This window comes from Ursus maritimus, assembly GCF_017311325.1.
Source record: "Ursus maritimus isolate PB19 chromosome X unlocalized genomic scaffold, ASM1731132v1 scaffold_X1, whole genome shotgun sequence".
Lineage (NCBI taxonomy): Eukaryota > Metazoa > Chordata > Mammalia > Carnivora > Ursidae > Ursus > Ursus maritimus.
This window is the reverse complement of record NW_024423319.1, coordinates 85,839,419-85,865,613: the sequence shown is the minus strand read 5'-3', so window position 1 is coordinate 85,865,613 and position 26,195 is coordinate 85,839,419. Positions and strand designations below refer to the sequence as shown.

The following is a 26,195-nucleotide window of genomic DNA, read 5'->3' as shown; positions in this document are numbered from 1 at the left end:
AGAGGGAACACCTTGCATTCCCCTTGAGTTGAGAGCAAATACGCTGGCCTGCAGGTAGGTTAGTGCTCCCTGAAGGTGAAGTATCTCCAGTAACAGTTGACAGAGAAGAAGCCCAGATAGCAGCAACGTTGGAGTCATTTTAAGGAATTTTGATTTTATCCAGGAGGGATAGGAAGCCGCTGAAGGCCCTGAGCAGGGGAGTGATATACTCAGATAGGCATTTTAGGGAAATGATTCTGGGTGCAGAGTGAAGTGTGGATTCAGAGGAGTGTGTCCAAGAGCAGTATTTATGGACTTCTGGATGTTAGTGAGGCACATGGCTGCCCAGAATAAAGATTACATTCTCAAATTCTTTTGCAGCTAGGCGTGGTAGTGTGGCTATGAACTGGTCAATGAAATATAAGTAGAAATTTCTCGGAAGGATCCTTCAAGGAAGAAGGTGTATCCTTCTTCATTCCTTTTTTTTTTTTTTAAAGATTTTATTTTTATTTATTCGACAGAGATAGAGACAGCCAGCGAGAGAGGGAACACAAGCAGGGGGAGTGGGAGAGGAAGAAGCAGGCTCATAGCGGAGGAGCCCGATGTGGGGCTCGATCCCAGAACGCCGGGATCATGCCCTGAGCTGAAGGCAGACGCTTAACCGCTGTGCCACCCAGGTGCCCCTCCTTCTTCATTCTTTTTTTTTTTTTTCCCTTTCCCTGGCTGGAATGTGGAAATGATGGCTGGTGCTTCGGCAGCCATCTTGGGCCAGTGCATACTAAGTATTGTAGAGCAGCAAAATGAAAGTAGCCCAGATCCCCGAAAATCACAGAGCCACTACATTAGCCCTGGACAGCTATGTATCAGTTTCTTTTATGTAAAAGAGAAGTATATTTTGATCTTGTTTAAGCCACTGTTATTTGGATTTTTTTGTCATATGCAGCTGAACATAATCCTAAATATCACAGGAAGAAAGAGTGGAGGTGGGAAAGTCAGGAAGATGCAGTGCTCCAGGTGTGAGATGAGAGAATGAACAGATTTGAAGATATTTGTTGGTGGTAGAATTTATAAGCCTTGGTGACTGGCTGGATGGGGCAGGAGGAGCAAGAAAAACGGAGGTGTCAGAGGTGGTACTCAATATAAATGTGGACAGCAGAGGTCTCATTTGCTGAGGTGGCTTTATTTTTAAAAATTTTTAAAAAGCTTTTATTTATTTGTTTGAGAGAGAGAGAGACAGCACCAGGAGGGGGCAGGAAGGGCAGGGGAAGAGGGAGAAGCAGACTCCCCAATGAGCGGGGAGCCCGACTCAGTGCTCGATCCTCAGGACCCTGAGATCATGACCTGAGCCGAAGGTAGATGCTTAACTGACTGAGCCACCAGGCACCCCATGAGGTTGTTTTAAAACATGTTTACAAACTCTTTGACACTCCTCCCATCAAAGGGTGAAGTCTAATTCCCTACCCTGGAATCCGGACTGGCCTTGGTGACTGGAGTCTAGTGACTGGCACACTTATAGGAGTGATGTTACATGACTTCGGAGCTTTGGCCCTGAAAGGTGACTCAGCTTCTCCTTGGCTCTCTCCTGTCCCCAGCCACCAGGCTGTAAGGAAGCCCAGGCCACACGGCGAGAAAGCAAGATCCCCAGCCCTCACCCCAGCGGAGTGCCCAGCCCTGACTTGCCAGCCACGTGACTGAGCCATCTTGGAACTGGCTCCTCCTGCGCTGCATTGAGCCGCCCCAGCGGATGCCAAGTGGAGCCTGGGGAGCCTTCCCCTCTAAGCCCAAATTGCGTATTTATGAGCAAAACCGATGATCGTTGTTGTTTTAAGCCACCGAGTTTTGAAGCGGTTTGTCACATGGCAACAAGTGATATATTTGCAGAGAAGGTTCTGGGCCATCTCTCGACCTATAGCCAGGAAAGGCTTTAAAACTGTCTTGTACCCTGATGCCCTTTACAGTGGTGGCAGCTGCTGCCCAGGGTCCCACTCAGAGAGTGGGGCTCCATCTGGTTCCTTTTGGCCTGTGCTGGCCACGCGCAAGCCCACAATAATATTGGCTAATGGCAAACAGAATTGGGAAATTAAACATTTTTCAATAAAATCATGATTCATTCCGAAGCCATACAGCCTTTTGGGGGATGGCCCATTGCTCTGGAGTTTCCAAGTCACTCCTCCCTTCCGTGTACATGGGCTACAAGGCTAACTCAGCACCTTCCAAGGAGAGGCAAAAGGACAACCAAACTCTGGTCCTCTGTTGCGCCTCCCCTCCCATGCCCACCTGAATTCCTCATCCTTCTATTTCCGGTTTGGTGCCATCCCTTAGGGAACCAGCCAGCAAGTCAAAGTCTTGACCGTGTGGAGCTAGTGACTGGGCTTTTGCTCTCCTCTACTGTCATCTAACAGGGGCCTTCTGTGCAAGAGGGTACAGAGAGCGATGGTCACACTTCTCCAGCACAATCCCTAATGGTCTGTATGTCAGACAATAAAATTTACTGGGTATGTCCCTGAGATGCTGTTTCATGTGCCAGCTTGGCCAGGCTAATGTGCCCAGTTATTCCATCAAACACCAATCCAGGGGTTGCTGTGAAGATATTCTGTAGATGTGATTAATATCTACAGTCAGTTGACTTAAAGGAAAGGAGATCATCCTCGATAAAGTGGGTGGGCCTGATCCAACCAGTTGAAGGGCCTTAAGAGCATAAGGAAGGTTTCCCTGAGGAGGAGGAAGAAATTCTGCCTGTTGATCGTAGTGTCAGTTCCTGCCCAGGGGACTCAGCTTACTGGCCTGCCCTGTGGATCTGGGACTTGCCAGCCCCCATAATCGCATAAGCCAATTCCTTGAAATAAATCTGCTTGTATGTGCGTGTGTATATATATGCAAACACATATACATGTATATACATATACATATATAAAATATTGTATGTTATATATATAGATTATGCAAAAATATATTAATCATTCGCACCACATTAATATTCATTAATAAATGATTAACATTGTATTTAATGTATTAATATACTATATAAGATATGTTACACACAGATTATACACTCCGCTAAGGGAAAATCACTTGTTCGTTGTGGAAGTGACGGCAACGAGATCGAAATCTAGATTTGCTTTCACCTTTGAAGCTTCTAGTGAAATCGGAGGACACTAGACGTAACTTCCGCAATGAGTTGTTTGAGCTTCGGTTGGCTTTTACCCACATTCTCGAGTGTGTTGGCTCAAAAACACATCACTAGCCACCAGGACTGTCCTCATGTAAAGGGTTCTTACCAGAACAGAATCACTGATGGTAAATCGTCTAGACAAACGATTTCGTGACCCTGTTGGAGGTACTTAAGAAGTAAAACAGCTATGCTTGTTGTTCCTTTCTAGAAGCTAGAGATAAGAGAGTTCATCCATATGTGGAGCTAGAAGGGGCTCTCCCCTCCAAGCAGACCACAACTTAAAGTTACATGGTCTGCAAGCCTCATGCCAGAATTGCCCCCGCTCCTTCTCAAGTTCCAGCCCATGGGTGAGATTTGCTCGGCCTGAGTGTTCCCACCAGAAGTGGAAGATGGCAGCAGGGGCCCACGTCTCAGCTGGGGGTTTGACCGCCGACCACCAGAGAATGTCACGCACACGCTGCCCATTCCCGGTGGGTTTGGGACGATGGCATGGGAGCTGCTTGCTGCAGAAGCCTCTGTGGTGATCACGATGGGAAAACATGGTTGCAGGACATGGTTGGGGAAAGGAGAGGAACACTTAGTAGAAGTTTTAAGTGTCAGGCCCTGTGGCAAGCCTTTTCATGGACGCTATCTCGACATATGCAAGGACCTTGAGCCTTTAGTTCTCTCTTGCCCTGGTGACCATCCGGGAAACTGAGTGATTGCTTAAAAAAGGGCTTCAAAAATCTGTGGTAAATTGGGGCACCTGGGTGGCTCAGTCGGTTAAGCGTCTGCCTTCGGCTCAGGCTCGGGTCATGATCTCAGGATCCTGGGATCCAGCCCTGTGTTGGGCTCCCTGCTCAGCGGGGAGTCTGCTTGTCCCTCTCCCTCTGCCGGTCCCCCTTCCCACTTGTGCTCTCTCTCGCTCTCTTTCTCTCTCAAATAAATAAATAAAATCTTTTAAAAATTTTGTGGAGAATGCAATGACATTAATTTTCATAACCCATGCTGGCAAATGCAAATGGTAGACTGTATTATCACGCCATCTAGCAAAATGCTCCCATTTTCCAGATAAGCCATACGAAGGTAAAAACCAGGAAAGGGAAGCGACTCTTTAAAGATCATTATGCTTATTGGTACCCTGGGATCATGACCCGAGCCGAAGGCAGACGCTTCACCAACTGGGCCACCCAGGCGCCCTAGATGCCTCCGTTTTTATACTTCTTATGTTGGGTCAGGGATGGGTGAAGATACTAGGATTGCCCGTTTAGTTATTTTGGCCAGGAAATAGTGCCAGAAGTTATGCTGCTATGTTGTCCATTATCACATGGTAGAAAGACTAGAGAAGTACTACCTCTTGTCCCGCTATCTCTTTGAAAACTGAGCGCAGAGCTAGTTTACAAGCCTCACAGAACATGCATGCAAAAGGCTTGGCATGGCGAGAGGCGTGTGTTTTGCATTCAGCAAATGGTACAAATCATTGTCACCATCATTGTCCTCAGTATAAGTGTCATCACTGCCACATTACAGATGCACCTTCTTTTTTTTTTTTTTTTTTAAAGATTTTATTTATTTGACAGAGAGAGAGACAGCCAGCGAGAGAGGGAACACAAGCAGGGGGAGTGGGAGAGGAAGAAGCAGGCTCCCAGCGGAAGAGCCTGATGTGGGGCTCGATCCCAGAACTCTGGGATCACGCCCTGAGCCGAAGGCAGAAGCTTAACGACTGAGCCACCCAGGCACCCCTACAGATGCACCTTCTAACCAGCCATGGTACTCTCCACGCCTGATGTCACCGTCTAGCTGAAGCCTGCCCCTCCATGGCCGCATGCTTAGGCAAACAGGGCGACGCCATCTTTGATGGGATTGGGGGTGCCTGGTGCGAGTGAGGTACCAGTGAAGAGCTAAGGCAGTTTTTCTGACTTTGTTTTGGAATTTAGATTTGGGATCCATCTGAGAAACGGGGGATGGGGAAGAGCTGTGGAAAGAAGCAGGGGCGCCATGAACCAGGGTAATTGGGAGCCCAGGAGAGACTGGCTGAAGTGCTAGATGCATGGCTGCCAGACGCCAGAGTTGCCTCAGGTCCCAGGAGCTTCCAGGCCCAGTGTTAGGCCGGGGATGGCCTTACTACAAACCGCTTTTCCAGAGAGTGGTTTCGCTGAACCCAGGTAAGCCAAACAGTCCACCAACCCACAAGAAGGTGGCCTCATTGAGGCACGAGGGAAGGGCAATGGGTTTGGATTGGAATCTTGGCCCGACAGAGACTCAGTTTCCTCTTATGTGAAAGGAGATGATAGTGCCTCTTCTACCTCACAGGAATGGCAGGAGGACTCGGGAAGACAGTGGGTGCCTTATAGCCATCCTAGCCCCAAGCTCATTTCCCGTATTAATCGTCCCACTTGGGTCTGGAAGACTTTGGGCTGTTTCCCAAAAGCAAATATTACTTGGAAGACAAAGATTTGCCATGACTGAACATATTTGAACACTTGCTCAGATGGAAGTAAATGTGGAGAAGAAAAGAACACTAGCTGCTCTCAGGAAGAGAATCTAAGGCAAGAAGCGTGGCTTTCCTTTGTAAAGACCGGAAGTCAGCAGACTGAGGTCATAAAGATGGCTGAAGGCACAGCTGGCTTCAGGACTCTGACCTCTCCTTCCAAGGACATAGTCAGCTGACCAGTGGAAAGCGCCATGTCGGAATGAGAATTAGTTTTCACTTCTCAGAATCTGTTCTTCTAAGGCTTTACCGAACATAAAAACAAGGCAAACAGAAAGGATTTCATGTTCACAACTTATGACACACGTGCTAAAGACACCAGATGTGCTAACTCAAGTCACTTTACCCCCTTTTTATTTTATTTAGTTAATTTATTCCTCACCCCACCTTTTTAAAAAAGATTTTATTTGGGGCGCCTGGGTGGCACAGCGGTTAAGCGTCTGCCTTCAGCTCAGGGCGTGATCCCGGCGTTCTGGGATCGAGCCCCACATCAGGCTCCTCCGCTATGAGCCTGCTTCTTCCTCTCCCACTCCCCCTGCTTGTGTTCCCTCTCTCGCTGGCTGTCTCTATCTCTGTCGAATAAATAAATAAAATCTTTAAAAAATAATAATAATAATAAAAAATAAAATAAAAAAGATTTTATTTGTTTACGAGAGAGAGAGAGACAGAGAGCGAGCGAGCACAAGCAGGGGCCAAGGGCAGAGGAAGAGGGAGAAGCAACCTCCCGGCTGAGCAGGGAGCTCAACGTGGGGCTTGATCCCAGGACCCCAAGATCATGACCTGAGCTGAAGGCAGACACTTCGCCGACTGAGCCACCCAGGTGCCCCTGGTGAACCTTTTCCAGGGTCACCACCATCTTCCCCATCAATGGATTAAGCCACAGGCCATGCCCACACTGTCTATAGAGAGTGGTTAAGCAGTGCACTTTTTCCCATGCACTGGGAGGGAAGAGGCTTGCAAAGTTGGCCATGCCGTGCACGTTCATTGTCAGACGTTCGAACAATACGGAATCATACAGTGTGAAAGTGAACAAGAGCTCCCGTTACCGCCCCCAGAGGCTACCATCGTTCTATGTGGGGATGTATAAATACACAAATGCAGTGATACGAGAGAGAAAAAAAAAGAAGAAAAGATCAGAAGTCAGCTTTTCTAGTGAGAAGGCTGCCCTGACCGGCTCGATTTGGAGGGCTGAAGGAAATCTCAAACTAACGAGTTTTTACTCTTAGTGAATTTACTGTTCTCAAACTCTCCTAGCACCCGGGGGGGAAAAGAGAAAGTTCGAGTGCTAATAAACCTCTTTGAGTTGACTTTCTGGTTACACACCCGAACACCTTTTACATGATTTAGTTGTTAAATACGCTCGTGAAGCAGGGTTTAGGTTAATTATGTATCAGAGTTAATCAGTGTGTCGTAATTAAAACAATGATGATTCACGGACTGTACCGGTTATTCCGGGTAATTAAGCTGAAAGTTACAGAATGTTTCCTCAAGCTGCATTGTGTTCAAAGCCAGGAAAACCCATTTGGTTTTTGTTCTTACAAGAAACAGCTCACAGTTCTTTCCTGCTCCAGTAGACGGATTTTCCTCCCTTTTACTGAGATGCTTTCTAATTGTTTTTTCATCTGGAACCCCGACCCTATGTGAATGTTCTTGGTTTGTTAACTTTTCGTTCTGCAAGTGCNNNNTGCCACAGCGACTATTTGATAGAAACCGTTTGGATGACTCAAAAAGTTTAGACATCTAGAGGCCCCTGGGTGGCTCAAGTCAGTTAAGCGTCCGACTTTTGATCTCAGCTCAGGTCAGAAGTTCGAGCCCCAAGTTGGGCTCCGGGCTGGGCATGGAGCCAACTTTAAAAATAAATAAATAAAAAATAAAAAGTTTTGGCATGCCCCTTTACAGGCACGGCTCATCATCCTCAGCCACTGTCACTGGCACTGGAGAAGGGAGGGAACTTTGTACAGTAGTTGGTCTCCTCATCATTTCGATGTGGCTTTGACGTCATGATACAGTGGATCTATCATCGGCCCCTTCCCCCATTGGGAAGTTTCTCTCTGTAGTGTTTGCCTGCACTTATCAATTCCCGTCCCTTACAGGTCAGTCACTGATGGCGAGTTAGGCTTGGAAGAGTAGAAGCAGAGACCAGAAATGAGCCAGGAGCAGGTCCAGAATTTGGAGTTCACTTTGGATCCCCTCCGAGTGGATAACCTCCCCAGGAAGGTTGTATCGATGTGAACACATTAAATTAAAAAATAAAACAGGTTTAGGGGCGTGGGGCAGGGTGCAGGCTATGGAATGTTTCCCTGGCACAGAAAGGCCCAGCTGTGGCAGAGCTCTGGTTTCCATGTAAAACAGGGCCTCCAACTCTGGGTGACATTCTTTCCTCGGGCAGGGTTTCTGTTGGCTTTCTCTCCCTAGCAGTCCCGGGCCTCAAGGGCAAGACCTGGATGCCAGGCGTCCTCACTTCCCCAGGAGCCCTGGGCATCGTCTGGCCAGTGGCAGAAGCGGTACCTCTTGGATTCCCCCCCCCCCCCGCCCCTGGCTACTTTCTTCACTGGCGGCTGTTGTGTGTGTATGGCCCTGTCTTACTTTTGCTACCCAGCCTCCTCGACCCCACTGCGGACCCTTGTCCATGCACCCTGCCTACTACTTTTCGGCCCATTTGTGGAAAGATCCCCTGTCCTCAAGTCACTTGTCTTTTAGAAATGCATATTCTCGGTCCCTGCCCCAGGCCTGCTGCATCAGAACCTCTGGAGCCAGAGCCCAGCGGTGCCTGTGTTAATGAGCCCTCCAGAAGCTTCTGACACAGACTCAAGGTTGAGAACTGCTGTCTTACAGAATGAACGTCAACACTCCCTGCCTCCCAGTCCTGCCTGTTACAATGCTACCCACTGCTGTGGACGCACACTGTGATCATGGCCTTGACATTTAACTACTTTCCACATTCACAACCTTATTCTTGCTTCCGCATCTTTGCCCGGTACGTGTTTCTTTTATTCTTTGAAATATCTACCATGGACATTTCCCCCAGCCCGTCCTTTCCCTCCCAGGTCAGATCACACATCCTCTAAGCAGCTTTCCTGACCTAACCAAGCCCTCATTTTCTTCTTTCTCCTGGAGTCTGGTCCTCAGGCCCCGTCGTGCCTCAGCTCTCAGGTGCTTGTGGACAGGGACGTTGAATACCAACACTTCTGTGACCTCCTCAGCTCCCAGTCTGGGGCGGACACCTGGGAGGTCCTGGATAAGCACGTCCTTGGTCACGGATGGATGAATGTGCCAGAGAGCCCTTACTCGGGGCGTCTGCTCCAACCCCCAGCTCCTGGGAGGCTGAGCCAGGCGGCCGGTGGTGGGTCTGGGAACAGTTATGTCCTATCACGTTGGAGAGGAACAGGGAGCATGACCACACAGGGGGATCCAGTCTGCCCCAGAGGCAGAGATGGGCTGAGTAGGCGCCTTAGATCTTCCCAGTTTCCATGAGGTCCAGGTGGATGTACTTCCGGCACAATGAACCCCCCTTTATACTTGAATTGTTCCAAGGAGGTTTCTGATCCCTGCAACTTCTGATCCCTGAGTAAGTTACAAGCAATTGTCTCTTTTTAGAAGACGTGCGCCATTTGTGGTGCATAGGTGACCACTGTCGCTGAATTCCTCACGGTGTCCCTCATGGTACCTGTGATGCAGAGGCTGTGATCAGGCCTCCTCTTTTCCTTGCCTCCCTGTGCTCCTTGCTGTCAAAGCTTCGGCAGCCTGAGGCTCACTCGGTGGCAGTCATGGCCCCCTCTTCCATGGGGTAGCCAACATCTTGGATGACCCTGCCTAGGGGAGTGGTGGCTAGTTTCGTCCTCCTATTGGAGTCTCTCTCTTTCTCTCGTCCCATCTCATCTTCCATCTTCCCCAGTCTGGGGCCCCAGGCTTTGCCACTGTGGAATTTGTGAGCTGCTCAAAGATTTTTCACTGTGGCAGATGAAATAATCTTTGTGGCAGGCAATTCAGCTGATAGTTGGGACGGACGGGGCTGCTGATGCAGATGAAAACACATTATTTCATGGTCTGTCATTTTGAGTCACGTACACCAAGGCTGGTCGTAATTCTCCACTGGGCCATTTCGTTTTATGGGCTGCTGGGGTCCCCAGCCCCACCTTTCTTTTTTAATCAGAAGACAGGACGCCAAGTACTTCTGACAATTCACTTGTGCATGCAACCTTGCAGAAACTTCCGTGGGAGCTCTGTGGCTTCTGCTGTGCAAAGGTCCTGTGGTCCAGGAAGCTCAGAGAGAATCCCGATCGTCAGGAAAACCTTCAAACTAACCTTGTGCTTGCTTGGGGGAGGGGCTTCCAGGCTTCTGTTTCTCCCCAGCCCCTCTCTGTCGAGGTTGTACCACCCCTATCGCTGAGGGTTCAATCAGAGAAGCAGAAACACTAGGTTGTTTTTTCTTCTTTTTTAAAAACGGGGATTTGACCTCACACAATTGACCTCACCCCAGCAAGGGGAGCCAGCAGAGGGGACACTGTGTGTGAGCTACAAAGTGGTCACTGTTTCCCTTCTGCCCTTCAAAACTCCCAGTGAAATCTTTCTGTAGCCCACTGGAAATGGAAACTAACAGGGAAGGGGATTCTGGGAAATGCAGTTCAGCCAGGCCAAGGTGACATGTTACAAAGCCACCCCAACACCGTGGCCTTTCTTTGTGTCTCTCATGGAGACTTTTCTCTCCATTAATGATACAGGGGAGAGTATGTGATACCATATTTAATTACAGAGGAACGTGTAACATTCCATATACTGCATTTTCCATATATTTAAAGATTATTCTTATCATTTTTCAACTTATTCAACTGATAATTCTTTGATTTCTTTTTAATTAGGTTACTATGACTAGAAAGAAGACTAGAAGGGAGAACTCCAATGTGTTCACAGTGGTTGCCTCTGGGAGGTGGGTTTTAAGTCATTTTTCCCCCCACTTCCTTATGGATTTTAAAACATATATAATTTAGAAATTTTTATAATGAATATATGTTACCTTGATAATAAAAATAAAATTTAGGGGCACCTGGGTGGCTCAGTCGGTGAAGCATCTGACCATTTGGCTCAGGTCATGATCCCAGGGTCCTGAGATCGAGTCCTGCATCGGGCTCCTTGCTCAGCGGGGAGTCTGCTTCTCCCTCTGCCTCTCCCCTCGCTCATGCGCTCTCTCTCCATGTAAATAAATACAATCTTTTTAAAACATTTAAAAAGTAAGATTTAAAAATTGAATGGGAAGGGAAAGACCTGGATTTGGGTGCGGGGGGGAGGGTGGCTGTGGTGGCTGGCGGCCGGGCTGAGGATGTGTCTGGGAAAGCAGAGGTGGGGCCAGGGGAGACAGGTGACAGGGCTCTCTGAGTCAGGCCAGAAGGCTGGCTACCTCCCAATGGACGGGGAAGTGCTGAGGGTGCTGTGTAGAAGGACTTGGTTGAAAGAGTTCTCTGGTCTAGGCAGAGGGAAGGGGATCTGTCACGGGGACCTCCTGTGGGAAAATATGCTCAGGCAATCTGATGGCCTCCAGCGCCACGAGTGCTTGAGGCATTAAGTTTAAACGGACAACTGGAAGGGGAGGCTGTAGATTGTTCCCCACTGGGCTATGGGCAGGACTTCAGGGAGGACAGAGAGAACAGATGGACCCAAGAACAGTGAGTGTTAAGAACGGGGTGAGCCCCGTGACTGTACGCACGTCACTGCAGCCATCCGGCCATATAAAAATCAGGTAGCTTCACATACAGAGTTCCTTAGACCCAGAACCCCAGGAAAGGACGGTCATTTTAGGCTGAAAAGATGATGCCGATCTCAAAATACTAGAAGGTAGCCATATTTGTTGGTTAACACAAAGAGTCACTTATGTTTTAGGAGCTCCCCTCCCTACCAAAAGCATACATGCTGTCTGCTATCTTGTCCCCAGAATTGAAAGTGCCACGTCTAAACGAGCACCTGCTGAGTCTGAAGGACGGTGTGCAGAAGGTCTCCACGGCACCCAGTGCCATTTTTGGGGCCCTAGATGCATGGTCACCCTGGACCACTGACCTTCCCGAAACCTCTTAGTAGGGAGGCACTGAGGACCCTAGGAGAAAGAGCGATGAAAGGTCAATTGGTCTTTCGGTGTCTCACCCTCCCTTTGAAGTACAGCCCTCAGAAGTGCTTGGCCCAGCTTATCAGGCGACCCCCTGGAGGAACCACCCCTTGTTCTCCTGAGCAAGAGTCTTTCCATCTACTTCTTCCTCTCTGGCTCTGGGTCAAAATGTCTTACTTGTCTCTCTTCCAAGATAACAGTGGTGAGATCAAGCTTTGGAGAGTGTTCGTGGAAGACCGTGTCACCATCCCTCCTCCCTTGAATCTGTTAGACTTTTCCAGTATCAAGAGTCATATTCCAAGGAGTAGGAACCATGATACTTTCAGACTTGCTAACACCTGGGTCAAGCCAGTAAAGATGTTCTTTGGGGGAAAGTCAGGACTTCTGGAGACTCCGAAATCTGCTGGCCTCTGGAGTTAGCCCAGGGAGTTAGCCCTGGTAGGGACTGAAAGTCACCCTGAAGCCATGAACAGTGGGCGGTGAGGGATGTCCCATCCATTCACTCATTCTATCACTCCTTCATCTCCCAAACATTTGTGAGGTGTCTACTCCATGGCAGACATGGGTGAGGGAACCCATGGATGACTAAGAAGCCGTCCCTGCCCTCAAGCAGCACCCCATCTGGCTGGAGAGGCAAAAACCAAAGGAACGGAAACCAATGCCATGTACTCTATAGAAAGTGCCTTTCTGGTCTGCTGTAAGTGTATTTTTAAGTTGGGCTCTCCTCCGACTCCCATGCTAGGCTTGGTGCCTTTCATTTTTTTTTAAAGATTGTATTTATTTATTTTTGTGGGAGAAAGAGAGAGAGAGCATGAGCAGAAGGGAGGGGCAGAGGGAGAGGGAGAAGCAAGACTCCCCACTGGGCAGGGAGCCCGACGCAGGACTCGATCCCAGGATCCTGGGATCATGACTTGAGCCGAAGGCAGATGCTTAACTGACAGAGCCCCCCAGGCGCCCCTCCTTTCATTTATGCCGAGCTGTAAGCCACAGGTGTTCCCTGCACTTCCTTCAGCCTGGAAATAGTATCCAAAATGCAGAAGCCTTTTAGAATAAGGTGAGATTCTCAAAAGCCAGAAAGATGGCTTTAATAGCTCTATTTAGGATTTGGATAATATGAATGCAATAGGACCAGGTGTTTTTGTTGTTGTTGTTGTTTTGTTTTGCTTTTTGTTTTTGTTCTGGTTTTTGTTTTGTTTTGTTTTGTTTGTCTCCTGGAAAGTAGATCATTCTGAGATTCCTAGTTTCGGCCACGGCGGTACAACCGGTATCAGACTTACCCCTCTACTGTAAATAGCTCTAAAACCTGGATGAAATCTAGAGAACAGCAGTTTGCGGGCATTGGACCACGACCAACATAGGGCCGTGGTTCTTGAGAAAAAGACTGCACATGAGCCAAGCCCCAGAGTCCCACAGTCTTTTTCCTGAGGGCTTTTTCTAAGCTGTGGCGAGGAGTCTTGCTGGGTAAGGGAAGCGCTTGGGGGCTGCCAGAGTGGCTGGGATTTGGGAGCAGGGTCCTATCAAGGAGAAAGTCACAGAGAAGGAGCTTCCCAAATACATGTAAAAGTGCCTGCCAGGGCTTTGGCCAACTCCTAAGCTGCATGGGACTCCAGGCGTAGGAGAGAACCACAGAAGAAGGCTGTATCCTCGAACAGAGATTTTAGAGGCTGCATACTGCTGGCAAGATGGAGGCTGGAGTTTGAGCCAGACATCTTAGCACCCTGGGCTTTGGACTGGACCTCGGGAAGGCCACACTCCAGGAGTAAAGATCATGTCCTACCAGCAAGGACCATGTCCCAGGAGCAAGAGCAACAACGAAGAAGATTGACACGAACACAGTCTAACCCCAACCTCAACAGGATTAAGGCTGTGATTCTCAACTAGGGGGCAATTTTGCTCCCTATGGGATGTTTTGCAACATCTGGAAACATTTTGGGTTGTCTCCACTGGAGGTGGTGATGCTACTGGCATCTAGCAGGCGGGGGTCGAGCATGTTGCTAAATATTTTACCGTCCACAGGACAGCCTCACCTTCGTCCTCCCAACAGAGAATAATCTGGCCCCAAAGGTCCATAGCTCCGAGATGGAGAAACCCTGGATTTTGGTAATCTGTGAGCGGTGTAATTGGCTTCTAGAACAAAAGTCAACAATCTTTGGAGGAAGATAATGTAAATAAGGACCTCTACAATGCATTATCCTTAAAATCCAGCATACATTTAAAAAATTCCCGAAAAATGTGAAGAAGCAAGAAAAACTAATTGGCAATCAAGAAAAAGGAAAACAACCAGCAGAAGCAGAAGGAGAAGCAGAGATAATCCAGTGTTAGCAAGTATGGAATTCAAAGCAACTATGATTAAGATCTTAAGAGAAAAGAGGAAAAGACAGACAAAATTAATAGAGAGAATTTCAACAGAGAATTGGAACCTATAAAAAAAAACACATGACATTTAGAAATACAAAACGCAATATCTGAAATTAAGAACTTACTGACCAGAGTTAACACCAAACTGGGCACAGCAGAACATATGATTAGTGAGCTCTATATGAGAGATAATTCATGGAAGCTTCTAGAAGTAAGCAGGGGAATACTTTTATGACCATGGGATAATCAGGATGCTGAAAGCATTAACCTTAAAATAAACAGTGAATAAATTGGACTACATTGAAATGAAAAGTTTCAATTCATCAAAAGATACTATTAAGAAAGCGAAACGGCCAGCTGTGGACTGGGAGAAGATATTTGTAATACATGTATCCAACAAAGAGCTCGTATCTTAGAATATAAACGTAACTTTTAGGAATCAGTAAGAAAGGCAGATGACCCAATAAAAAAGGGACAACTTAACCCAGGATTTTACAAAAGACAAAATCAAAGCAGCCAAAAAATGCGAAAAAGGTCTCTATATTATCAGTTATGAGAAAAATACAAATTCAAACCACACAATGAGATACTGCTAGACACCCACCAAGATGACGAAAACGAAAAACTAACAATATCAAGGGTTGATGGAGATGTGGAACAATGGAACTCTCTCTTCCACTGCTAAAAGGAGGAAATCGGTACAACCACTTTGGAAAATTGGTAGCATCTACTAAATGGGTCCCTACGTACGTGCCATCATCCAGCAGTTTTACTTCCATAAGTATGCTCATATTCACCAATTGACATATCTAAGAATGATTGTAGCAGCTTTAATTCACCCAAACTAAATACAACCCAAATGTTCATCAACCATGGAATGCATAAGTAGTGACATCATCACACACTGGAATATTATACTGTGATGAAAAAAAAACCCAAACTACTGATTCACGCAACAACATGGATAAATAGCACAGCACCATGCTGACTATATACTGTGCAAATTTCATTTAAATGAAGTTCAAAACGAGACAAAACTAATTCATGGTGATTTAGGTCAGAATAGTGGTTACCATTGGAGGGGGTAGGGTGATCAATGGTTCCAGTTTGCTTGGGACTGAGAGGTTTCCTGGGATGTGGGTCTTTCAGTGCTCAACCCAGGAGAGTCTCAACAAAACAGTACCATTGGTTACCTCTGGGCAGGGTGTCTTTTTAGAGAAGTGATGTGAAAGAACCTTCCGAGGGGTTGGAAATGCTCACAGTCTTAATGTGGATCATGGCTATGTGCGTGAACACACACAAAACTTCATCTAGCTGCACACTTAGGATTTTTACATTTAAGTATATAATTTCTCCTTTGCTTTAAAAACTTTGAAAAGAGCTATATTTTACCATATAGGATTCATTTAATCAAATCATTTTGGACTAACTTCACTTTTTTTCTTTGACCTGATTATTTGCTTTTTAATCCAAGAAATGCAATAGACTTAGAATATACAGCTTCAGTGAGGCACAGTAAAGAGAATTAATGGATTAATCCCCATAGAGAAAGAAGACTTGGTCTTTCTCCCTGCTCTGTTTAACATTTTTATTTATGACTAGGACCTAGATAAAAATTCTTTTCATCAACACCAGATGGTGATACGTAGTTGGGGTGATAGTGACCATGATAAGTAACAGAATCGAGTTGACAGGCTCTTAGAGTAATGGATTTAATCTAAGAAGATCATATTTAACGGGATAAATAAAAGACTCTGTTCTTGAAAACTAAGATCTAGCTGTAGCAGGGGTTTTAGCTGACACAATGTTTAACGTGCATCAATTTGAGGGGAATGACCTAGATGGGAAAGGGAATTGGGGATTATCTAGACTGGGAAGCCAGGAACAAGGGAGCAAATATATGGGATGGGCAAAAGTCTTATGTAACTCCAAGGAGCTACATAAAAAATAATTTAATAATTTAAATGAGTGAAAGCTACAAGAAGACAGATTTGAGCTGAACTTTCTAATGATTTGTTCTCTTCAAAGAAGGAATAGGCTGTTTCTGAAGGTCGTGAGTTTCCCGTTTTGTATGGTAAGATAAAGGATGCAAATATTTCGAGTTTCAATTGGTAAGCTTTCAAGTTTCTTTCAATCCCAAGAGTCTATGACACGCGTATGGTTCAGTGGGTAGAAATCTATCTTGACCTTTAACAGGTTGCTAAATTGCACTGTAGTTTGCTCTCTTATATATAAACCAGGGATAAATACATTTGTTTTGCACTTAATCCACCAGAAAGGCTTACAAATCAAGTCTTCCATAGAATTCTTGGTAATCCTTAGGGAGAAGGGCTAGCAAAACTGGAAAATTTTTTATTGTTATAAGTGGCCCTGAGTCAGGACCAAATTGACATGTAATTCCTCATTTTTATATCTTTTTGCATTATTTCTCCACATTAATGCCCAAACTTGTACCGACAGCTGCCTAACACAACACGGGATTGGTTTCCAGTTCCCTGAGCAGTGATTTGGCAAAGGTTAAATCATAGACTGGAGCTATACAGACTTTTTAATCATTGTTATTTTCTTGATATAATTACAATTTCAGTTATTTGCTTTGTCGTTCAAAAGACAATGTTTTAAAATTGCAGATTTGGTAGGGTTCTTTTTTCTCCCCCTTTTTATTATTGTTAATGTCTGATATTATCGCCTTTTGTTTTTTTTTTTAATTCTTTTAAACGATTTTATTCATTCATTTGAGAGAGAGACAGAGACAGAGACAGCACAAACAGGGGGAGAGGCAGAGGGGGAAACAGACTCCCCGCTGATCTGGGATCCTGATGTGGGGCTCGATCCCAGGACCCCAGGATCATGACCTGAGCCGAAGGCAGACGCTTAACCGACTGAACCACCCAGGCGCCCCTGCTATTGCCTTTTAATCAGAGAAAGTGGTCCATGTTAGTTCTACTTTTGAAAATTTATCGAGAGCTCTGTGGCCTAATGAACTGTTTTGAGAAGACAATCAACTTCTCAATTAGTTTCATCATTAATTTTTTCGAGTCAATGTCTTTATAGATGACTCTTATATGCTATATTAGTTTAACCTCTGTTTACTTCATATCACGTGGCCCCATGCAGAGGCACAGTCAATTCTCAGGCTTCTGAGCCAAGCAAAAAGCATTTGTTCCAGCACATATCAAAATAGGGATATTGAGATAGCAAGGGAAGAAATCGTAGCAAGAACAAAGGGTGGCTTGATTTATTTATGATGGAACTCCTGGTGACTCATCTCACGTCTGCCTTCCCTGAGTCTTCTCTTGCCTCTCTTCAATTTCCCAACTTGTTTGTGTCAAGGTGGGGAACACCTTTCACTGTCTTCTTTTTCATTCGTGAGGTCCCTCAGGAGTAATTTAGGACTCATTTGAGCAGACAGGCTGAGTGATGTCTTAGTCCCTTTCCTATGAGCCTATATAAAATGGAGGCCTGGAAATGAATAGGTCAGTCTCTATCCCATTCCAAATAACGTGGTTGCCACAAATGCCGAGGTCATGAAGTCTCAGTGCTTGGAACCCTCGACAAATCCCATGATCCAAAGCCTTAGTTGCTTCAACTGTCAACAGAGAGTGGCCTGGGCGGGGCTCAGATCCACGCTGTAGTCTCTCTCCAGTTGGCTCCTGAAACTCCCATGGGCGACACACAAAGCACCATGACGACTTCCCAAGGGTCATGGGGAGCAGGGTCTCATGACCATAGTGTGCCCCGGAAGGGCCTCTGCTCTCCGAAGACGGTTCAGCCAGCGGGTGTGTGCTGATGTTCCGGCAATATTGACCTATGTGGGACTGGCCAGGCACCTTTAGTAGCTTATATTTCCTTTTCCATTAATACTCATTTCATCTTTGACTCCCATGTTAGCTCTGTGTGAAAATGGCATGGCCACCAATCAGCTGTTTTTCTTTTCTTTTTTTTAGCATCAATCTGGCCATGTTATTTTTTAAAAAACCAAACCAAAAAACAAATGTAGCTTTTTGGAAGGGTCTTGACCTGGTAGCCTGTGAGAGATTAAAATCTTTATGGTCTGAAAACTAGCTGCGATTCATATAAGATTTTCATCTTCATTCAAACACGTTATCATAATCTGTTTCGTATCACAATGGGTCCCCGCCCCCTTGGGGCGTCATCTCCCAGGGTGCAGGGAGCCTGTCTCGACACCCTGATACCCTCCCAGGGCATAGGTCCTGCAAACACCCCGTAATTAATTTTCGAATTAATTTTAAGCACAATATTTACCTCTAAAACCATATTCCGATTAAATGGTTAACATGCGTTTTGCTTAATTTGCTTACTGCCCTTAATTCTATCTCTTTAAAAAAAATAACCAAGACGGAGAAGGTGAAATTGCCAGCCATCCTTGTTTGAACGAAGCTGCCTGAACATTCTAGGCTGCCATCTGGTGGGAGAAAAGGCTCTGCGGCGGCCACAAAATCCATTCCCACTGGAGGGAAAAACAGGGTCTGTGTTTAGAACAATGTCAGAGGCAGCCGGGAGTTGAGGGGATGGGAGGGGGACACACTGGGGGATATGTGTTTTCCTCCGATTAGCAACATAGCAGAGGAAGCTTTCTTTGTGGTTTTTTGGACAAGCACATCGTGATAAACTGGGTGGTGTTCTTGGCTGTGGTTCTATCTGTGGGCTAGTAATTTAGGCTGTGGGATATTCCCATCAGAACAATGCAGTTTTTAGAAGGAGAAAAGTCACAGTTTTATTAGCATAAGTCTCTCTCTCTCTCTCTCTCTCTCTCTCTCTCTCTCTCACACACACACACACACACACACACACACTGCATCGTTTCACCCTCTGGCTGATTTTTCTGGTTCCTCGCTGCAGTATGCGGCCTGTGGCTCAAGAGAGTGTCCTTAACACAAAGCAGGGCTTGGCCCCGCAGGAGGGGGGAGCCACGGGCTCCGTGGCTCAGCCTCTGATGGTGATTCCTGGAGCTTTTCATCCAAGTGGACTTTATTTATTCGTAAGCAGAACTCGCAATCAAGGTTCGGAAGGCCCTGCACCGCTCACATCCCCCCTGCCTTCAATTTTCTTTTATTTCTTTGTGTCTCTTCTCTCCCTTGTCAGTTCTCTGAGCAAACCTGTGGGTTCCCTGTGGCCCCTTTTCCTTTCCCCAAACACACACCGGCATATGCACAGAGATACACACTCTGGACGGCCCTGGCCTAGATCCCGGTCGGAAAGTGGCTTTTCAGAAATTCGGGGAACACCCACTCAAGTCGTGGTCGAGAGAGTTCCTGCAGCCGGCAGAGCCATTCGGCCAAATCTGGGCTGAATGGTCACTCTGAAACAGGCTGCTTGCTCGGATCATCATTGAGAAGGATTCTGGGGGCACGTCTGGATTTTGTGGGCAGGGGGGAAGACGCAGGGACGTATTAGGAAGGTGTGAGATAGTCATGGGATGGACAAGTACGAGTAATACCGTATTGGTTTTACACACAAATGGTTTCGCAGAGCGCAAACAGCGAAATGCTCTTAGCTGTTAACATCCTGGCGTGAATTAAATTATTGGATTAGCTGCCCATCACCTCTTGGGGCTCCAAGGGGTTGAAGTCACAGGGTTGGTGAAGTTTCTGTGGGGCTTATTCTTCCTTTTTTTTTTTTTTAATTTTAGTTGAGGTGAAATTTACAGAACCTAAAAGGTACCATTCTAACCATTTTAAGGTGCGTATTTCAATGGCTTTTAGTATACTCACAAGGCTGTACAACTGTCACCCCTCTCGAACTCCAGAATTTTTCCATCATCCCCAAAAGACACCCTGTGCCTATGCAGCGTTCACTCCTAATTCTCCCCTTCAGCTCCTGGCAACCGCTAGTCTGCCTTCTTTCTCTATGGATTTGCCCATTCTGGACGTTTCCTATACACGGGGTCCTCCAATATTTGTCCTTTTGCATCTGGCTTCTTTCACGTAGTGTAATGGTTTGACGGTCCATCCGTGTTGAAGCAGGTATCAGCACTCGATTCTTTTTTATGGTCAATAATATTCCATTGTGTGGCTGTAACATGTTCCTGAGCACATAGTTGAGGCAAAGTGGAAAAGGTCTCACGTTGGTTCTTCCTGTGGCTCAGTCCTTGCTGTGGCCAGCCTGCAAATGGCAGGTGGCCCGTAGGCAGGCCAGGGCGTGGAGGGTCTGTCAGCAGGTGCAGAAAGAGAGGCACAGCGAGATTATCCCGATGGTATGGACCACAGTGGGGACTTCGTTATCTGTCCTCTGTTGTCAGGTTCTGCTCAATGTTGAGCACCCCTGCACAGGGTTCTTCTCACCTGAGCCTCTGCTTCCTGTCTCCTGCACAAGACCCGGATGTTGGATCCTGCCACCACCTCCCTGGCCTGGGAACAGCTTGACTTCCTCTGGCTCCTTCTCTCCCAACCCCATGGCAGTGAGATTCATAGAGTGCAGAGTGCAAAAGGCTCCCGTTGGGCAGCTGGATGTCAGATGGCAGCCATGTTACCCGCAGCTTGATTCCTCCTGATGGCAAAGCAGTGGCCACACCACCCAAGAGCAAAGCCAGGTAGTCTTGTGACATGGACGACATAGCCAGGGACCAGTGGTTCTTCTTTGCTTGGTGTCCCTCATCTTGAAGAGGCCAAGGGAAGGTCTGAATGCTCAGAAGTCCCTCGGGCAGCCTCAGGTGTCCACATGAAGGGGGCCTGTGGCCTGGGGAGTGCAAGAGGTGGCCTCGGCATCCCCCCCCAGGGGGCCAGTTCGAGCCTTCCAGGCTTGTCATGGCTGGGAGGTTGGGATGAGCCTCTTCTTTTCCATCTTGGCTGAAGGTGAGACACTCTCCAGTCCTCCGAGGGGGCATCTTCTGCCATCAGGGGCCCAGTGGGGTGTGTGGGGAAGTACATGGTTGTGCTGGTTTGGGTGTAAAAGCAGGATCCTGGGGACGATAGTGCAGGACGGGGGGGGGACCCATGCAGGGTATGAGGGCACCAGCAGTGTGTTGAAGGCCCGGAGGCAGCCTACTCGGGAGCGGGGGGGTGAGTGGGAGCTCTCAGATGGGAAGAGGGAGCTGTATTACCAGAGCCTGCTTCTGTCGGGACTCACGTTCAGTTCTTCCAAATGGTGGGAATTGGACGAGGAAGCTGATGTTCGAAGTGGGCTCTCTGGATGGAGAAACAGGGTATCTAGGAGAGCTTCCAAGCGAGGTTGGCGAAGGTCCCCCAAGAAGGTTGTAGGTGGGCTAAACCTTGGCCGGGGGAGGGTCAGTGAGGGTCATCCCGCCTGTTTTTTCAGACCAGAGGTAGCAGCCAGAAACTGTTGCCCAAACAGTTGTGGAGGGTCACATCAGCGAGAGTGGAGGATGGCCATGGGAAGGGTCCCTATAACTAAACCTGTCTAGTTACCGTCCTGTTGCAAGCCACTCTGCTTCGCGACATGGTTTGGTCCCACTTCAGACAGACCAGGACTCCTTTTCCCCCACACGGAGATGTGAGATGAGAATAGACGCCTCCCTCCACCTCGCCCCCTTCTCGCCCACCCCCACGACCAGCACACTCACCCGCACCAGGTCCGGTGTGAGGCGCTTGGCCTGCAGCCATTTCTGGAATCTCCCGGTTTTCCGCAGGACGCGCTCGATGCTGCAGGTCTTCGGGGCTGCTGCTGAGGCACAGATTCTCCTGTCCGAGATGTCACTTTGCTGTTTGCTGATCAGTCTGGAGACCTCCACGGGGCGCCAGGTTTTGGAATCATCTGAGTAATTTGCAGGGTAAGAAGGCAAGTAGTCGGGAGGCAGTCCGAGGGGGGAGGCCAGCCAGCTGTCAAACCTGGAAGAAGAGCCCTTTTATTTTATTTATTTTATATGTATTTTTAAAGATTTTAAAAATTTATTTGTTTGACATGGAGAGAGAGACAGAGCACTAGCAGGGGGAGCGGCAGGCCGAAGGAGAGGGAGAGGCACAGTCTCCGGAGAGCAGGCAGCCCCACTCGGGACTCGATCCCAGGACCCCAGGATCATGACCTGAGCCAAAGACAGACGCTTCACGGACTGAGCCACCCAGGCGTCCCCAGAAGAGCCCTTTTAGGATCTGCCTGGAGCTGGAGGGATGAATCAGGGGCCAAGGAAAGACCAGCCAACAGACTACAGACAGGAGACAGGAGACGACGTCCCGTCTCATGCATTTCTCCTCCTTCGACTTGGGGGGGGGGCTCCAAACTCTTTCTGTGAGCATACTACTTTTGTTTCCTCAAACTCAGGGAAGTAAATTTGTGGTGTCAGAAAAGGTGAGGGCGAGGGGCGCCTGGGTAGCGCAGTCGTTCAGCGTCTGCCTTTGGCTCAGGGCGTGATCCCGGCGTTCCGGGATGGAGCCCCACATCAGGCTCCTCCACTAAGAGCCTTCTTCTTCCTCTCCCACTCCCCCTGCTTGTGTTCCTCTCTCGCTGGCTGTCTCTCTCTCTGTCAAATAAATAAATAAAATCTTAAAAAAAAAAAGAAAAAAGAAAAGGTGAGGGTGATACACGTCAGACAAACTTTATCCTTTTCATGCAGCTGGCACAGAAAGACTAGCCATGACCCTTAAAAAAGAAAAAAAAAAGAAAGACAGACTAGCCATGGCTTTCTGAACTTCTTCTCCATGTAAAGATGGCAGCTTTATACACGCTGGTGCCTTCGATTCTCTCGATATCCCATCCCCAGTTTACACATGGGGAAACTGAGGCTTATAGAACTTCAGGGTCTCGCCCAAGTTCAGACAATACATTGCCGAGCAGAGGTGCAGACCTGGGGCCGTCGGTCAGCAGAACCCATGATCTTTCCTCTTCCCGACACTGGTTCTAGAAACAGTCCACCCTCTGACCGATGGCTGGGTCTTGGAACTGTAGTTCCTGAAGAGGCTTCTGGGCCTGCACTCGGAGGAGAACTGCCTCTCCATATTCCACCCTAAGTGGCCCCATCGATTATGCCTTCAGTCCAAAGATTTCAGTCATCCGTACCAACCAAGTCACAGCAAACAGTGGCTGGTAAACTGTCACAAATTCAAAGCCACCTGGGATCCAAGAGGTGTGTAATGCCACACAATGGCCTGGTCAGTCCTTCATCCTCCCCGGGGGAGAAGCACTGGCCTAGCCCCCATCGCTGGTTTCCGAGGCCCCACCTTGACCCTTTTCTCCCGTCATTCTTCTGGCGGCATGCCAACATTCTCATGAGGGAAGAATGTGACAGCTTCTGATTTATGTAGGAAAAATTAGGAAGGTAACGTTTACTTTCCCGATTAATACAATTAGGCTTCTGAGACGTATTCTGTAGTTAATTTAAGTAAGACTCTGGAACTTCTTATTAGTGGGCATTATTGGACAACCTCATGATCGTGACTTTTGGGGGAATCAGCATTTTGATTGGCCCCAAACTCTACACTGCTTTGTTTTCTCGCTTATATGATGCAGCGTCACCTTAAGAAGCTGCAAGCTTCTCAAAGAAGGTGCTCCCAGCGGAACCTGGCAGTTAGCACCTTCCACAGTGCAGTAGAGCCGTTCACACTGCAGTGCAAGTAGGCCCGAAGAATTCTGTTTCACAACGTTGCCACAGATCTATTTAAAAAGATGAAACATGGTGGGGGCGCCTGGGTGGCTCCGTGGGTTAAGTGTCTGCCTTCGGCTCCGGTCGTGATCTCCGTGTCCCGGGATCGAGCCCCACATCGGGCTCCTTGCTCTGTGGAGAGTCTGCTTCTCCCTCTCCCTGTGCCCCTCCCCAGCTTGTGGCCTCTCCTTCAAATAAATAAATAAAATCTTAAAAAAAAATAAAAGAATGAAACATTGTGAACTAAGAGTGAATCACTTTCACGGGCAATTTCAGGAATGATCCTCCCCTCTGAGATTCCTGTAGCTGCTCTTGCTCCTGGGGGTTCAGCCCCCCGAAAGGCCTGTGACTGAGGATTTATGATAGGTGGCTCTCTTAGACATTGATCGTAGCAACACGCATGTATGAAACACTTAAGCACGCCAGTCACCATGCTAAATGCTTCGTGTGTACTAATTCAGTTAAAGCTGGCAGCAAACCTGCGAAGTCAGCACAGTTCTTAACCATACAGATGAGGAAACAAGCACAGAGAAGTAATTTGTCCAAAGTCACACAACCAGAAATTGGAGGCAGCGGCATTCAAGGCTCCAGAGCTTGCAATCTCAAGCGCTTTGCCATGGCCTGGCCGCCCTGTCATCCTTTTTATGACTTTGTTTGTGGGAACAGATTGGTAGGTAATATTATCAGGGGCTGTGGCTAGCAGTATCATAGTTTCCAGAGCTGGAAGCAAGCAAAAAGGTCATGGGGTCCAATCCACCCGAACCCCTCAACATAGAGGACAGGGGAGAGGTGTGGGGCAGAGCGACACAATAATAACAATATTGCGATGACAATAAGACACTCTTCTCTTGTATGCTCCTCATGCTTACATCCCATCAAGCACTAAGTCTGTAGAAATGCCTTCGGAAGTATTTCTTGCCTCCCTTTTCTCTTCTCCATCCCTCAGCTCTGCCCAGAGCCCTTCAAACATCCAGTGTCTTCCCAAAAGCTCTTAGGACACAGCTCACACTACTTAGAGCAGTTTACAGAGTTCTTTCTGGGCCCATCTCCTGCTGCTCCCCCTACAACCTTGCTTTGTTCTCATCCAACCAGTGCTCATCCTTGGCTAAGCACATTGTTTTGGGCCTATGCCCCTCCACTCACTGGGTCATGGGCCCATCCCTTTGTCTGAGATACTTTCTTCTATTTTCCCAGTGTCACCACTGCCTTCCCAATGGAAGGTAAACTCCTGCGGGGCTAGGACTGGGCTTTCTTCAACTTGGTCGCTCAATGCCTAGCAGAGGGCTGGGCGCCAAGTTAGTGCCAGTGCATTTTAGTTGGCTGGCTGGCTGGATGGGTGGGTGGGTATTCGGATGTATTGATGGATGATAAGTGAGTGGAGGGATACGTGGAGGACTGGCCGGCTGGCTGTCTGCAGAGGAATGGTTGGGTGGATGGATGGGCGCATGTGTGGATGGCAGAATGTGTACATGGATGCTTTTGCCATAAACTCTGGGACCCTGCATCTCCCGAGACCTCTGAATTGATTCGAGGAAGTGAGTTAAAGCAATAATTACTATCATCTTCCGAGATGAGAGACAGATGAGGGCAAGGGAGAAGAGAAGGCAAAAGCAAGCCTAATGATTTACTTACTTGACTGTGAGCCCTCCACTACTCAGAAGTATTTAAACTTCCTTTGGGACTCTGGGAGTGGGGGGTGGGGGTGTAAGGCCAAGTGAGTTCAGTAAGGAAGGGGAGGGAAAGCACCTGTCTTGGTGAGAGCCCAGGAATCCCTAGGAGTAATTCTGATTAGAAATACTGCTGCTAAGTCCCCCACTTCCACCTTTCTTCCCAACCTATGACCTGCACATACATGAGTCCTGATCGATCAGTTCCTGGTAGATCTCGCCAACTGGCATGATCGCTTAGGATTTCACCGATAGGCATGTTCTCAGCAGGAAGACTACGTCGATCAGGTTTCCTCTTGTTTTCTGGCTTCCCTTAACTTTTTTCATTCAGGATTTGAAAGTCCACACGGAACACATGGGAAAACTGGTACTGAAAACATCGTAATGTTCAAAGGTTAACGGTTGGGTATGGGAGGCATCGGATTTATCATTAGCGTTCTTGCCAAAGAGAAGATAAGGGTTAGAAGGAAAGATGACATTCCTCTACCAATGACGGGTCTTCAGCTTCCCAGGCTCACTCTTTGCTGCCAAACAAACGAGTATTGTCCAGTTCTTACTGAGAACGTGGCCTGGCATGCTAATGCTTGCCTGGTTTTAGCCTGTCAGCCAAACATCTGAGAGTTCAGGCTGGGCTTTTTCCTAAGGTATCATCATAGTCTTTTGTAAAAGTGGGAAAATATTTGGAGATGGACAAGACGAACAAACACTCTTAGAAATAGAGGCAAAGGATATGAACTTGTAGACAAGTTAGCAAACAAGGAATAGAAATGGCTAGTACTCTATGTTGGCTAATTGAATTTAAATTAAAAAATAAATTAATTAAAAAATAAATAAAAGAATAATCCAAAGCCAAAAAAGAAAGAAAGAAAGAAAGAAAGAAAGAAAGAAAGAAAGAAAGA

At 47.4% G+C, this 26,195-nt stretch overlaps 1 protein-coding gene across 1 annotated transcript in view; it reads right to left on the bottom strand.

The window, feature by feature from the left end:
* DIPK2B (divergent protein kinase domain 2B) overlaps positions 1-26,195 on the bottom strand; it is a 43,345-nt gene that overhangs the window by 11,809 nt on the left and 5,341 nt on the right. Inside the window, exon 2 of the mRNA XM_040634390.1 lies at positions 21,617-21,881. Coding sequence (XP_040490324.1) covers positions 21,617-21,881 — 265 coding nt within the window. The remainder of the gene's footprint in view (positions 1-21,616; positions 21,882-26,195) is intronic.